This window comes from Cariama cristata, unplaced genomic scaffold (assembly GCF_000690535.1).
Source record: "Cariama cristata isolate BGI_N322 unplaced genomic scaffold, ASM69053v1 scaffold27205, whole genome shotgun sequence".
Taxonomy (NCBI): domain Eukaryota; kingdom Metazoa; phylum Chordata; class Aves; order Cariamiformes; family Cariamidae; genus Cariama; species Cariama cristata.
This window is the reverse complement of record NW_009619632.1, coordinates 19,590-35,390: the sequence shown is the minus strand read 5'-3', so window position 1 is coordinate 35,390 and position 15,801 is coordinate 19,590. Positions and strand designations below refer to the sequence as shown.

The 15,801-nt window shown below is 36.4% G+C and overlaps 1 protein-coding gene across 1 annotated transcript; it reads left to right on the top strand.

The window, feature by feature from the left end:
• The first annotated feature begins 2,206 nt into the window (after positions 1-2,206).
• On the top strand, positions 2,207-12,231 carry DCUN1D1 (DCN1, defective in cullin neddylation 1, domain containing 1). The gene is made up of 6 exons (XM_009701320.1): positions 2,207-2,417; positions 3,680-3,848; positions 4,456-4,586; positions 9,817-9,899; positions 10,110-10,206; positions 11,720-12,231. The coding sequence occupies exons 1-6, from the start codon at positions 2,243-2,245 to the stop codon at positions 11,797-11,799; spliced, it is 735 nt and encodes a 244-aa protein (XP_009699622.1). The 5' UTR covers positions 2,207-2,242; the 3' UTR covers positions 11,800-12,231.
• The last annotated feature ends 3,570 nt before the right edge of the window (positions 12,232-15,801 follow it).

Here is a 15,801-nt window from a genome sequence, read left to right as displayed (position 1 = left end):
GTGATTTCTGGAAGTCATTCCACATGGCTTTGTCAGTGATTTTTGTGGAAGTTTGAGCTCAGTATTGTGAGGTGCTGAATGTTTGCTGTGAAACTTGAAGCATGCACAGATTGTCAGCAGTGAGACTTTGCAGGACTTGCTCTGATGGCTTGACCTTCACCTGAAACCACTTCTGAAAATCTGAGTTTCAGAAGCATGTTTGTAGCAAAAGGTCCAATGTGCAAAATTTATTCAAGACTGAAAGAAAGCAGCAGCACATTGTAATTTTAAAAGTAGTATAGCCTAACTAATATCACTGTGTTTAAGCCTGCAGTGTGTGCTAAAATTTTGGCTTCAGCTAACTGTTGTGGATACAGGTTGGTTTTTTTGGGAGCAGATTTATTTTTTTTTTAAAGGGATCTTAAATTAAAGGGTATTGGTCTGTTTAGTATATTATGTGGGTATTAGTTTAAGCCAGATGTGATGCTCTTGTAATGTTTTTAAAGGTATATCTCTGAAGCTGGTAACTTAACTACTCTTACAAATAGTAGTGTTCACATTCACTGTCATCAAGCAGCAGAAAACTGATTTTGACTTTTAGGGCAGATGAATTTCTGTTCTGAAGCACTAGGTCTTTTTTCTAATGATAATGTGACTGGACACTAATTATCCTTTGGAACGAAGAGCTTGAGCTCATACTGCTCCTAAACCATTTGTTCTTTGGCTGAGGTTAGTTTATCATGTCTAGAGATTTTTTTGGCCTTTTTCCCCCATACCCCCTGAGAGAGAGCTGTGCACTTGGAAATTACAGTAATGAACAGAATATACAGGTTTTGGTTAGAATGCAAGGTAAACTACAAATGAAATATTTGTGCCATGTAAGAAATCCAATCCTGACTTAGAAGTCAGAACTTTTATTTACCAAGTTGTAGCATTAGGAATCTTTTTGCTTTGAATGTATTGAGTGAATTTTAGAACTGAATTTGGATTGAGTGCAAGAGCTGTATGATTGCTTTCTTCTGATCAGCAGTTAGTGTTGTGTAACTAATACCCTTGAAATACTGAGTGTGCTTCCCCTCATCAAAAGTATCCTTGGGAATCCCTCTATGCCGATAAATTACTGGCAGCAAGTTCTCCATTCAGTTTTGCGCTAGGGCAGACGGATGTCCCTTGGTCTGGGCAGGAGGCCTGAAATTCCAGAGCTCTCACCTTGGCTACTCACTCCCCTGCCTGCCTCAGGCAAAATTACTTCCCCCCTTTTTTTTTTTTTTTTTTAGCTTCAGTTGCCCTTGGCCTCTCCCCCCCCCGCCTGCCTCAGGCAAAATTTCTTCCCCCCTTTTTTTTTTTTAGCTTCAGTTGCTGCACCTGTGAAATGGAGACAATGCCTCCTCACAGGAATGTTTTGCAAATTATGTAGGTGGAGTTGAGCACCTTCACAGTGAAAAATCTCTTAATAAAAAAAAAAAAAAGGTCTTTTAAGCTATATCGGTGTGTAGCTCCCTGAAATGGATGACCCAGCCTCGTTCCTTGCTGCCATCAAGAGGCACATCAAGAGATCCTGTTCCTGGCAGCGACGTCTGGCCCCTTGTCCTGCACTCGCTGCTGTTTCTGTTAGTTCAGTCAGCTGGGACTAAATGAATGCCAGCCTCTCCTTTGGTGATGGTGAGCTATTAAACGGCCTGTTCTGCTGCATCTGTTGAGGCAATTAATCTATCAAATATTTTGATAGCCATGGGCTTTATTTACTCATCTCAATTGCACTTTTTTGGTAGGTGTAGCATTCTTCAGTTTAGAGGAGAATGGTGCTTTTCTTTTTTAAAAAAAATAAAAATTGGTTTAAATAGAAGGATGTCCCAGCTTAAAGCTGTGTATGAGTTTGGTGTGCCCTTCAGCTCTCTTTCCAAATATACAGTAAGAATACCCTTTTTTTTTATTTCTGTGATTGCTTTGCCAGCATGATTTTTGTGATGATTTAACTCAGTTTTGTTACAATGTAAAGTATCTAGAATGAAGGTAAGTTTAAATTAAAAAAAAAAAATAAAGGGGGGGATGTGTGTGGAAATAAGTGTTGGTTTGAGTGTCTAACTGCCCCATCAGGTAGGGGAAGTCTAGTTGCTTGGGAAAATTATAAAAGATACTGATTTAAAAAAATCAACAGTACTGATGTTTTGGTTTTGTCTAGTAAAACATTTCTAGTTACAGTATTGTCTGTTTTTACTAGAACAAGTTGAAATCATCACAGAAGGATAAAGTGCGTCAGTTTATGGTCTTCACACAATCTAGTGAAAAGACAGCAGTGAGTTGTCTGTCTCAAAATGACTGGAAGTTAGATGTTGCAACAGACAACTTTTTCCAAAATCCTGAACTTTATATACGAGAGAGTGTTAAAGGATCATTGGACAGAAAGAAGTTAGAACAACTATATAACAGATACAAAGGTGAGTACCCTGAATTTTAAGGCTTATTTCCTGGTTCTGTGTATGTATTCTTAATTACGATGTATCAATACAGCTATGCTCTAGTGCTTGGAAATGTTAACAGACTCTTTTCAGCTTTGTTTTTCTGTTACTAATAATACAAGTTAGAAGGGGAATATATGTAGACTTCTGCTTCACAACGATTACACAAGGTTACTTTATGTGCTCTAAACGTATGTACATTTATACAAGATTAGGGTCTGGAACTGGTATTGTGTGTACAGTGATTAACTGTAATGGTTAACATGGATTTTAGGTGATTCTTCTGGGGAAACTGCATCACTCAGGACTCGCTCCTGAAAAAGTGAAAGGTTGCATACCAAGAATGGATTCTACCTTGATCTTTATTCACCTTGTGCTTATTATCGGATAGTTACAAACAGAGCAGAAGAGAAAACAAAGTCTCTATGTGTTACATAGCCAGTGTTCAGCTGATGATATCCTAGTACAAATACTACAGTAGAAAAAATACTGTGGTTTAGCACTTCAAAAATATGAGTGCTACATTTTCTGTCAGTTTTCATATGCGTATATAATCCACATACCATTTTCCTGAAGTCTTTGTTGGCTTACTTTAGTAGATCTTTGTTAGTGCACTTGAAATGTGACCATCTCACTTCCAGACCAGATGTTGATTCCTTCGTGGAAAGAGAATTGTGCCTGGCTGACTTGGAATCGGTAACGGGGCAACGTAACTTTCCTCTTGGAGGTTACCATGTCCAATCTCCTGCATGCTGGTGATGCCAGAAAATGTATAAAACTAATGTTGATTTAGTAGTGTATGGGCAGATTTGATTATTGTATCAGTACAGCTTGCAAATGGACACTGCAGAATTGTTTATAGTAGTATACAGATTGGCAGTCTTACCAAAGATGCCAATAATTAAGTGTGCTGGTGGGAAAGGACCACTATTCTCTGTATGGAATGAGTCGGAATATGAAGCATATTATTAGGCAGAAAACAAACATTTGTGGTGCTTTTGTCTCTCAATGAAAATAACATAAGCTTCATTGTATGGGAGGCTTTATTGTAGTAACTACCTCAATTGTTAAAGCTTAACCGTTGAAAATACTAATTTAATTTTCTTTTTAAAATATTCACTTATAAGGGCTGATCCCAAAAGTGGTTTCTTGAAAGTGTGTGCTTATCTGAAATATATTTGTTGAATAAATTAGCTTTTTAAAAATCTGTTTTTCTTGATATTTACTTTTATATCCCAAAGATCCTCAAGATGAAAATAAAATCGGTATAGATGGTATACAGCAGTTTTGTGATGATCTAGCTCTTGACCCAGCCAGCATTACTGTACTTATTATTGCATGGAAATTCCGAGCTGCAACGCAGTGTGAATTTTCAAAGCTGGAATTCATGGATGGAATGACTGAGCTAGGGTAAGTGTGCAGTAAGTATTTGACACTGACAGTGTAATCCAGTGTCAGAAACTGGAATGTATGGTGAAACAACCCTGTTTTGTGGAATTCACAATAACATTGTCCTTTAAGACTTCAGAGACTTTTCAGAGTCTGGCATCACTTGTCTGCCTCTGTAAAAATGCATCTGCTCTCTGTGTGCTAGATGCCTAGTGACCAAAAAAAAGGGAGGCAACTTTGAGTGCTACTTGCCTTTTTTGTAAGTATTTCGGTTAGTTGTCATAGAGCTACTCAGGTAGGTAAAGCAATGATGTTGGTGTGCAGTCTAGCATACCTGGGTTTTCTCTGGCTTATGAGAATCTAGTAGTCTTTATCACATTTTTCTAAAAATCTTGTGGATTATAGAATCTGATGTATCAGCTAGTATGTGCAAATGGCAATGTGAAGAAATAACAACAAAGAAATGAAACTGTTGTATAAGTGCGGACTAATTGAAGCCTTCCTGAATTTTGTTTTGATAATCATATCATATTCCACAAAAAATTTGGAAATTTTTGTTAAAGTTTTATAACTCTCATTTTATGGCAAAATGAATAATACACAAATAAACGTGCTTTTTAAAACACAGATGTGACAGCATAGAAAAACTGAAGGCCCAGATTCCTAAAATGGAACAAGAATTAAAAGAGCCGGGAAGATTTAAGGATTTTTATCAGTTTACTTTCAACTTTGCAAAGAATCCAGGACAGAAAGGTTTAGGTATGTATTCTTAATCATAAACATTTGTTCATAAATATGGGAAATGACTGATTAAAGCAGTAAGTGAAAGTATTATTGTGATCCAGTAAGTCTGAAAGATAACCACCCTTGGGATAAAGTACCTCGCTCTGTTATGAAAGATAGATGTCAATTTAAGGTTTTCAAATTGATAAAAATATCTGCATCATTAATACAGACTACTGGTTTTGTCTGGGATAGAGTTAATTTTCTTCATAGTAGCTGGCATGGGGCTATGTTTTGAATTTGTGCTGAAAACACTGTTGATAACACAGGGATGTTTTAGTTACTGCTGAGCAGGGCTTACCCAGAGTCAAGGCCTTTTCTGCTCCTCACCCCACCCCACCAGCGAGTAGGCTTGGGGGGCACAAGAAGCTGAGAGGGGACACAGCTGGGACAGCTGACCCCGGCTGATCAAAGGTATATTCCATACCATATGATGTCATGCTCGGCATATAAAGCTGGGGAAAGAAGAAGGAAGGGCATAATGTTCGGAGTGATGGTGTTTGTCTTCTCAAGTAACTGTTACATGTGATGGAGCCCTGCTTTCCTGGGGATGGCTGAACACCTGCCTGCCTATGGGAAGTGGTGAATGAATTCCTTGTTTTGCTTTGCTTACACATGTGGCTTTTGCTTTACTTATTGAACTGTCTTTATCTCAACCCATGAGTTTTCTCACTTTAACTCTTCTGATTCTTTCCCCCATCCCACTGGGGGAAGGAGTGAGCAAGCATCTGTGTGGTGCTTAGTTACCAGCTGGGTTTAAACCATGTCAACTACAAAATTTTATGAGAAGGTTTATTCTTTCACTAAGAGCCTGTACAATTCTCAGTAAGCACAATGGATTATGGCCTTACATTAAAGGCATAATTATACCACTTAGAATTTGCAGATTAAATGAATTTTCACTTTTAGGATATATTTTAGATGTAAAACTGATATTCATGTAAGTACACTTGTACTGTCTCTCCTAAAACCAAAAATGCTTGCAAATGTCTTGGCAAAATAGAATTGGAATAGTATAAATAGATTTCTGTATCTTGGGCTTCATGCCTGTTGTTGTTGTGCCACTGGTAATAGGTGCCTACCTACAGCCTTTTTTTTTTTTCCCCTCAGCTCACTGAATGGTTTTTTTCATTATTTCAGAGCTCTTCTGATTATTGTGCTTTTGATTAGTGTAGCAGGTGAAGTGGAAGAACCACTTATTAAAAATAATGACAGAGCAACAGTTCTGTGGAACTAAATGAACAAACTGTAGATCTGTCTATTCAAAACAGCAAAAATGAAGGAACAACAATTTCTTTCAAGCAGTAATGTTAAATGAATGTGCATTCTGGTTGGTTATATATAGTATAGTTGAGATATTAGCCATAACTAATCTTTCATGTCTCTAACTGTTAACTTCTTATATTAACTGTTATACTTTTGAGAAGAAATAAAATACCAAAAGGACAGTAGGTTCTTGCTTGGCAGCTTGTGAGTTTATTTTTCTCAGTAATGAAAATGCCTTAAAATGACTGCCACTGACCAGCTTTGCATTCATGTGCTGTGAAAAGATGCACATTCTGCTTTGGTTTTACTGTCTTTTATATGTGGACCAACTTCTGGCTTAAAATGAATATTGAAAAATAAGTAAGCAAAAGCTCCGTGTCTTAGTTTGAACTGTGTCATGCTTTAACATCTTTTTGTATCCTGGTTTTTGTTTCCAATTGGATTTTGAGTTCCATTGTCTTTGAAGCTAAAAGAGCACTGCTAAACTGTTTGAAAATACCTGTGCATGCATGTAGTCAGATCTGAATCCTGCAAATAAATGAATGGGCTGATTCTTATTTCTTGTAGAAAGTCATACTGATTTTTAGGCTGCAACAACAAGGAAAGTGTGGACAGTAACTGGATTGTGAGAAGACAGAAGTTAGGTTGTGGAGAGTGTCAATGTGGAATCAGTTCTGCAGTAAGAATGGTTGCAGGGTTTTGATTGGTTTTTTTATGGTTACCATTGTAGCATTTGTATGTTGTTTTTAATGTTTAATCAGCTTTACACAACGAGGAGTATTTTGCAGAATCCCTGTAAGGTGGTAAATGTGAAATGACAAATTACAACGATATCGTAATTATATGATCATTTTTAATTTTCTCAAAGCTTCAGAATAACAGAACTGTTTGATATAGTACTTACCTCTTATTTTCTTCTCCATATTTCTAAGGTATAAGGAAGACTTGCATTCTTCTGAATTATTTTTTTTTTCCCCCCCTAGTGCTATATAGAAATGAATCTTTTGAGTATCCCAGATGGAACAGACTTCAGTAAAAATGCTTTACCAGGGGAACTAAGTCCCTTGCTTTATTTCTCATTCATCTTAAAGCTTCTTTATGCAGGTCAAGCACTAACACAAGACAACTATAGTTTTCTTGGATCCATACATATAGCATATACATAGTATAAGGTGGAGTTTTCTTGGTTGTGTGGTTTTTGGTGTGGTTTCTTTTGTTTTGTTTTTGGTTTTTTTTTTGTTTTTTTTATCTCCTCCCCAAGTCTGGGTCTGGAAGTGATGTAGAACTGAGCTTAAATCTGGATGCTTACCAGCCCTTTTGGTGCAAGTAAATACCTAGTTCTAGACATGAATTTATGATAGGGCAGAATAATTCTGCAAACCCTGAAGCAAAAGAATATTGGGAGAATTACAGTGCTGAAAAGTAAGTGCTCCTAGTTAGGCAATTAATTTTGGAGTTTCTAAATAACTGCTTGTAGGAACTTGCAAATTGATTTTAATGTATATTGGTCTCTAATCTTCCAAACATTGTGTAGTAGTTCAGGCACAGTTCTAAAAACACATTTCTTCTGCATAATTCCTTACTACCATGTAAGTACTGTGGATGTCTTAAAAGTTCTTGTGATATTTGCATATCATTTGAGAATACCTTTTAGCTGACGTTCATCTCGGACATTGTTTGCTTCTCTTGCATCTCTCTGGATAAAACTCAAAATGGAGCATATATTTTGGGACTTTCACATTTGATCCATGAGGACTTTCCTGAGCATTCTTTCCATTTCTTAATGAAAACCTAAAATTGTATCTTTACTTTCCAATTTTGTGTTTTCATAAAATTTCTTTCAAAACATGTAGTGTGTCCTAAGGCATTATGTCTTCGTACTTTATTTGTTTGGGCTCACCTAGTGATTTTGAGGTTGCAGCATCCAGAGATCTGTTTTTTTAAAGGCCTTGGCTTACCCACAAGAATAATCTCAAAATTGTATAAGCATGTCGAAATGCACAGTTTGTTTACAGTGTTTCTTTATAAGCCACTGAAAATATTCAGCAAGTTGATGTTGCATTTTTTTGCATGCCTGCTATTAATGCATCACAAGTAAATAAAACTTAGTTTTCTAATCTGTTTCTGTGAGGAACTGATCAGCTTAATCTGAAGTTTGTATTTAGTAATTTTTAGAAAGACAGTAGTTTTAGTTGAAAGCTGAAGGGCATAATTTTGTATCTGAATCTTCTGTTAAAGAGAGATACCTAGCCTTTACAGTCTTTAATAAATTGTCATTTTTCACATATAGCTTATTTACTGAGGAGTAGTGACTTCTGTTTAATTTGTCTCTGCTTCTCAAAACTCAAACTTATGCTTTTGTCTGAAATCACACCCTTTTGCAGCTGCTGGGAAATTTTCCACAAATTTTATTATTTACTTTGGTCAGGAAGCATTATAATGTGAATATGCTGCTCGAGAAGAACTCCTAATGTGAAAGATACTAAAGAATTCAAAAACTCCCCCCATCACCATCTATTTTCCCTCTAGCAATGCAGAGTTCATGCTCTGTTTTGTTTGGTGTTAATTTCACCTCTAAGATCCACCTCCCTGTATTTTTTTGAATAGTTTGGGCAGCTGGGAGAAGGGAGTGGTTTTCTTGCATTGTCAGGTTTTTTTATTTTCTTTTTTTCCCCCGAGGTGCCGTTGATCACGTGCCTCTTCTCTCTGCTCTCAGAAGAGGATTGTTTAGGGGAAGAAATTTAGCTAGACTGCAAAATATATGAGAGCTGTTAAAAACGAAGTCACTTAAGTAGCTAGCCTTTTGGGGTTACTGTATGTACTTGGTGATGGATCTTGAATTCAGTAAGATCACAGTTAGGAGCATTTTGTTAACCACACACAAGTCCTTGTTAATGCCCGGTAATGGAGATCATGCTATCTCTATTTAGAACTCAGATACATAACATTCTTTTATTAACTAACAAGTTACTGTATGCCACTAATAAACAGTAAATGCATGTCAGTTTAGTCCTTGGCAAATAGCAGGGAGGTGATTTTTTTTGTTGGGTTTGGTTTTGTTTTGTTTTTCCTTCCATGCTAGACTAACCAGTCTCCTCTTCTAACTGCTACACAGTAGCAGCACCCACTGCTGACAGCAACACACAGTTGCCTGACAGGCAGTAGGTTGTTCTTGTTCTGAACTGTGTCAGTTCAGGTTTCTCAATCATCCTGAGAAACAGATTCAAACCAAACAAGAACTAACAGGAGTCTTTGGAAGAAAACAAAACAAAACGAATCGACAACAAAAAAAAGCCACCAGTAAAAAAACACCCCAAAAAACCCAACCCAAGCAAAAAAAAAAGACCACCAACAAACCATCTATCAACCATCTGCTTGTACAGTACTTAAAGATTTATTTTTTTTTTCAAAAGGAAACCTGAGTGCAGAAATGAACACTTGACAAAAGTCATGTTACAAAGCCAGCACCTGTAACAAGGTTGCTCTAAAACTGAAATAATAAAAAGCTGGTTTTACGTAAATTGTATTTTATATATTAAAAAAAAATAAAGCAGATCTTACTACAAAATACTACAAATTTTCTTTTCAAGTCATTAGGATTTCTAAGACAAAAATACTTCACTGAATTTTAACTAGAGTATTGTTAGATAGCAAAAGGCATATAAAATGTCCTTGTGTGTTTTGGATATGTTAGATATTAATATGGACAATTTTCAGTTCTTCTGTATTCAAGATTCTATATTCTATATACGCAAATCTATAAAGTATTTGTGTAACACTTTATTTATGGTTGCCTTTTTGTAAAGGATCCATGAGTATATTTGCATTAAACTAATCTTTTCACCTTGATGAATATATGGTTCATCTTAGTGTTAGATATCTGTGGAGATGGTATGTTTGAAATTTATGTCTCTAAAAAGAATGTATTTTAATATTACAGATTTAGAAATGGCCATTGCCTACTGGAATTTAGTACTTAATGGAAGATTTAAATTTCTAGACTTGTGGAACAAATTTTTGTTGGTAAGTTTAAATCTTTACATAAACTGGACACCAGTATTTTCAAAATTTAGAAAATAAATATGTTTAAATTATTGAGTAGATGAAATAGACTATTTTGACCCAGATGCTGCACTTCATAGTGTGTACAAGAAATACATTTTGGGAATATGAATGTGTATAAGGGTTTTTAATTTTTTTTTTTAAATATAAGTTTTCCACCCCTCCAAACAGGAACATCATAAAAGATCAATTCCTAAGGATACCTGGAACCTTCTTCTAGACTTTAGTACAATGATAGCAGATGATATGTCTAACTATGATGAGGAAGGTAAACATTTCCATTTTCTTTCATTAACTTCTGTGTTTTATGCTGCATTCATTACTGTGTATCTGCTTTGGCACAACTGTCTAATAACAGCATAATTAGAATACCACTGGTGATCTAAAGTCCAGTTTAGAGCTACTTTAATGCATGTTGTTATCATCTATTTGTTTCTGCAGTTTTAAAGAAGAAATGCTGAAACTTTCTTAAATCCATTTTCTTTTTTTATTCCTGTCTGAGCTCAGATACTAATTCTTTGTTATTGAGACAAACTCCGATATTTGTCCATTTAAAAACCACAGATTCTCTGTCAGCGCAGTTCTTGGCACCTTCAACTAAGTAACTGGTTCATGGCCTGTGCGTTTCTTTGTAGGGTCCTCTGGTTATTGCATTTCTTAGCTGAGACTATTTTTTAAGTTTGGTTCCTTCAGTTTATGTGAAGATTGGACAGGTAATAATATGAAAGTGAAGCTGGCAGCATACAGGGATTGCTAAACAGAAGTTATTTCCTACCAAAAGTGTTTCTTGTAAGCTTTTGTATTAATCTTTCCTCTTCCAGTCTATCTGTAGCCAAGAATAGCTAATTACCTTCAATCATTGCTGGAAGATCAGTTCAGTGAGTGGAGGAAACTGTGAACTTCTGATACTTCCAGAGCAGAAGGGACAAACTTCTACAACTTTATTTAATAACTATGGACAGTTCTCATTCCCTTATCATGGAGCAAATGCACTACTGCCCACAGTAAATCAATGTAGTTCAGAAAGATAAAAGGCAGAAAACGTGTTTTAAAGATTTGGAATAAACATAGTTTGAGGGGAGAAAAACCAATGCATATTTATTTTTAACTTTCACACAACCGTCGTGCACATGACTGGGGACCTCTTTGAATATGTCTGCCCATAATATGTGAAATATGGATATGCGTTTTAACTACCTCTTGATAAGGAATATGGAAGAGTAAATATGTAGTGTAATACCAGCCTTCTAGGGCATTATACTTTATTGCTGGCTATTGGAGTACATTTTGCTGTTTTCAGGTATGGCCAACTATGCTGATTCTAACAGATGAGCATTGAATTCATGCAGAATCATACTGTGAGCAGTAAATGCTGTAGGATGTAACAACATGCTGCTGCTTACAGCATAGGCTGTTTCATCCGATGTTCAACATTTTTTAAGCAGCTACGGCCATCCTGGACGTCAAGTTTGTATTCTGGTGCCAAAGCCATGAGAGTTTTAAGCTAGAATTTTTGTCAGCTTTTGTTCTTTTTCTTTTTTTTTTGGTCAGGAAGATGAAGGAAGTATGACCATTGAGAGAGTTGTGTATTAACTGGGTTTAAAGGAAGTAGAAATCTTTAACCAGCTCTTAAATTTCAAGCAAGAAAATCAAACTACCATTTTTTGCTTGAAACTATGCCTAGTTAAGACTGGAAAGTAAATAACTTGTTTAAATATGAAGCTTTAGAAAGAATGCCTTGTTGAACTGAGTTCTTATGTTCTGGTCTTTTTTTCTTTTAGGGGCATGGCCAGTTCTTATTGATGACTTTGTGGAATTTGCACGCCCTCAAATTGCTGGGACAAAAAGTACGACAGTGTAGCACTAAAGGACCCTTCTAGAGTGTACATAGTCTGTACAAATACCTGAAATGGAAAATTGCACAGTCAATTTCTGCTGGCTGGACTGAACTGAAGATCAATCCTCACAATATGGCTGAGGGTTGAGACAAACCTTTAAGGATACATCTTGGACCATATCATATTTCATTCTTCTACTGGTGGTTTGGGCTTTTCTTCTAGTCTGGACCACTCTTGCCCGTTAAAATTCCAAGATTGTGGATTTCATCATGGATTTGGTGGCTTTTTATTATTTTGGGGGGGGGAGGGGGCAGGGGGGAGACCACCCTAGTTTCATCTCCCGTAAGTCCTAGAAGCTTTATAATTATTTTGAGGTTTCTGGTTTCACATGAAGCACAATGCTGGTCATCATCAGACAACTGTTGTATGGCATCTGAATTATACAGATCGACATCAAAACGATTTTTAAAAGAATCCTTAAATATACACTTGGGGCTAGTTGCAAAGACTGTATTGATAGCACTTCCTGTAAGAGTGATATATTTAAGTGTACTGGGTCCGTGTTTTTGTTGGTTTGGTTTTTTTTTTTTTCCCCCCCTTTTCTTTTCTGGAAAAGTACAGGTATTGTCTAAGTGAGTTTGAGTATCTGGTAAAAACGGATATAACCAAGAAAACCCAAGGTTGTTGATAACTGGGGTATCTAGGTGCCTGATCTGAATGGTTTGATTGTACATCAACTGACTGTGAGAACAGTTGAAGTATGACACAACTACTGTGCACTTAAAGCACCCGTGTTTCATGTTATAGTCAGCCTTCAGTGAGCGTCATTGAGATAAGCTGTGTGCGTCATGATAGAATCTAATATTATCTAGGTTATCCAAGAAATCAGATTTCGTTACAGTTTTGAAATGCTTATCTGTCTGTCAAAGAAAGGTTTTTCATTTCTGTGGAAATCTAAAACTTGAATATACTGAATTTGTCTTAAACGTTTGCTACACAATACAGTATTTTAAATCGAGACATGTAATTTTTATGGTTGCGGTATGATGATACAAATAGCCCTGTTGTACAAGAAGCTGGTGAGTTTGATGTGAATCTAGGTTTTGAAACCATTATCCTGAGAAGTAAGTTAAACTTTATAACATAGAGGTACTGCCATTATGGATGACACCCATTCTTTAATTATTTTGTTGAGTTTTCCTTAAATTGACATATCACTGTGGTTGCCAAATATAGAAATTAAGAGTAAAGCTTTCCCAAACAAGCACAGATCACATAAAATACTACACTGGCTTTGCTTAAATTATTTTGTTGATCATCACTACTTCTTATTGTCTTACTGCATTTAACTAGATCAAGTTCATTTTGTTCAAAACAGGTTTTAGCAGATGCAATTCTGCATTATTTTTAATATTACAAGAGCTCTTGAGCTGCTTTTTTGCTAAACCTGGCCTTTTTACTCCTCACTTAGTTACTTGTGAAGAGATTTGATAAATACTACTCTCTTAAACGTGCTGGGAAATACCAAGCTGTAGGAGAAAAGACAGACTGTAGTTGTGATTAAGGATAGCGGTTTAAGTCCATGCTCTAAATATTCCCATGATAAGGCCATAATTATTTTTGAAATTAGTAATTGGTACTTGGCACTAAACGGCAGAACACTTTTATGCAGATGCTGAAAGTATTTTAGGAAAAAAATTGACTATTAAACTGCTAAAAAATTTTTATTTGTACTTGCTGAAGTTGACCATAAAGCTCGCTCTCCTTATAGCAGTGTCCTTTTCAGAAAAATCCAGCTGTGCATTTATTTCAAGAATACAGTCCCACAAAAACATTGCAAACTTTATCCAGCTACTGGAATCGGCTATGCCAAAACCGGTGTGTTCTGCTGCTTTCAATATATCCTTTCTCAATTTTGTGTAAATATAAATGGGGACTTGAAATTACAGGGGGGAGGGTGATGGAAACAAGCTCTACAAGGTATCTATGCGTGCTGTTTTCTGTCTTGAGGTACAGTTTCAGGTTGATTAGTTCAAGTATGCTGTGTTTGGAGAGGAGAACTGACTTGCTTTTTATCCCAATACAGACTTGGCCCTCAAAAAAGTCTGTGATTGGGTAGTGGCATAATGCCGTGGTGTTTTAAAGAATATTCCTTTTGAATGCAAGATCTTTTCAACAAAATAGTGTTGTCATCAGTTTGGTACTACACACTTATAATTACTGTGTAATTACAAAGAAATACATAAAACTTTGACTAATTATGTTGCAGAAAAGGGTTATTTGTGCTATGATGGCATCTTAAAAGTTTTTCAAAATGAGTGACTGAAGTTGAAAGAAACATTGATTTAACAGGGTGTTGTTCCAAGGACAAAATACCTGGTTACAGGGAATATTTTGTATTGAAACGTGTTCAGATGTGGCCATGTGTTTTTTCCTTTATATAATTGTGTGGTTTTTCTTTTTTTTTTTTTAAGAATGCAGACAGTTGCTTACTTGGATTGCTTTAATTCGTTAAGTGCTTATGTCTTCAATTTGATGATCTCCCCTTAAATGGATCAATTTAATTTTGCCAAATGTCAAGGAAAAAAAAAAGGCAGCGAACATCAAGTTTGTAACCTGTTTTTATACATTAAATATGTACAAAATTAGAAGTGCCCTGATACAAAACACTTAATCTCGAGATTATATTTAGTAAAAAAACCCCATCATTTACATATCTCTGTAAGTTCAAATGTAACTTCTTACAATCCCTCTCATTACCAACAGAGGCAATAAAGCTCCAGTGAAATTGCCATGACTAAGTCTTCTCATGCATTGTTTCAGTCTATTACTGGTAAGACTTATTTCTAGAATGTGCTTTTAAGCAGGGTGGGGGGAATGACAAAAAAAGTAAGTATGGAATACTTGTCTTCTGCATAAAATACAGTTTATGGCTCAGTCTTTTTTTTGGGGGGATGGGATAAAAACCATCTAAGAACTGCTCCACCACCTTGCCTACTCCTTACTCTGAAGGTTTACAAATAGAAAATGGAGCTGCTGGTTTCCATCTGTGCTGCATTGACATTACCTGGCATGTGACAGAAGATACCACACACAGTGCAATTGTTTAACTATGTTTGAAGACTACCGTACATAAGTGACTTTTTTATTGAGCAACCTGTTATATTTAATAACTAACTTATGACTTGCTTCAAAACTGTTCTACAATGAAATCGTATGGAGATAAGGATTATTTAAGAAAGAGGTACTTTTTTAAGAATGCATTTAATAAACGTTTGTCATTTACACTTTATGTAAATAATGTTGCCAGAAGTTGCTGTAGATTTTATTTGAGTAGGTATACTGACTGACTATGCTTGGTTTGTAAACCCATGCTGGCATTCAGTCCTCTGAACTCTCAAGGAGTAGACCACACCATTAACTAACTACTTGATGAAATTACAACCTTATGTATCAGAAATAGCCTTAGCTCTGTAATACTTAGCTGATGGTTTTAGTACCAACATCTAGAAGGATCCGCATGGGTAAACACCAGTTTTGCCCCTGACAGTTTACACAAACAACACCTGTAACTCAAACCTAAGTCTGGACATTTAAACTGGTACAAAACTCAACACCTTGCTTCTGGAAGTTCTTCCACTAACCTGTCTTCAAGCGCACAATTCAACAAAAGCTGCCTGTCATTTGAACATTTGACACAGAATTACAACTGTTTCCTTCCTAAACTCAATGCTATGTCTTTAAGGGATAAGATTTCAAGCCCTCCACCCTTGGAGAAGACATCAAAGGACAGCTGGCAGGAGTCAGGAGAATGAGAACCCTATACATCAAATGAAGAGCAAGAAGCTGCCCAGGAAGGCTGTGATGGAGCTGTGAACAGCGCGTGGGGAGAGGACAAGGCTGTGGCTGGGCAGCCCAGTGAATGCTCCGTTATGTTTGCTGCTGAAGAAGTGGAAAGGACACCCATGCTGGAGCTATGGGGCCAATGGACTGACTGAGCTCAGCTGCTGGAGGGACACCCCCCC

Bases quoted from the DNA above. Each gene is read 5' to 3' on its own strand.
- DCUN1D1 (XM_009701320.1), top strand. From the start codon at position 2,243: ATGGTCTTCACACAATCTAGTGAAAAGACAGCAGTGAGTTGTCTGTCT. The intron at 3,849-4,455 runs GTAAGTGTGCAG...TTTAAAACACAG, and splicing joins GATGGAATGACTGAGCTAGG to ATGTGACAGCATAGAAAAAC. The intron at 4,587-9,816 runs GTATGTATTCTT...TTAATATTACAG, and splicing joins TCCAGGACAGAAAGGTTTAG to ATTTAGAAATGGCCATTGCC.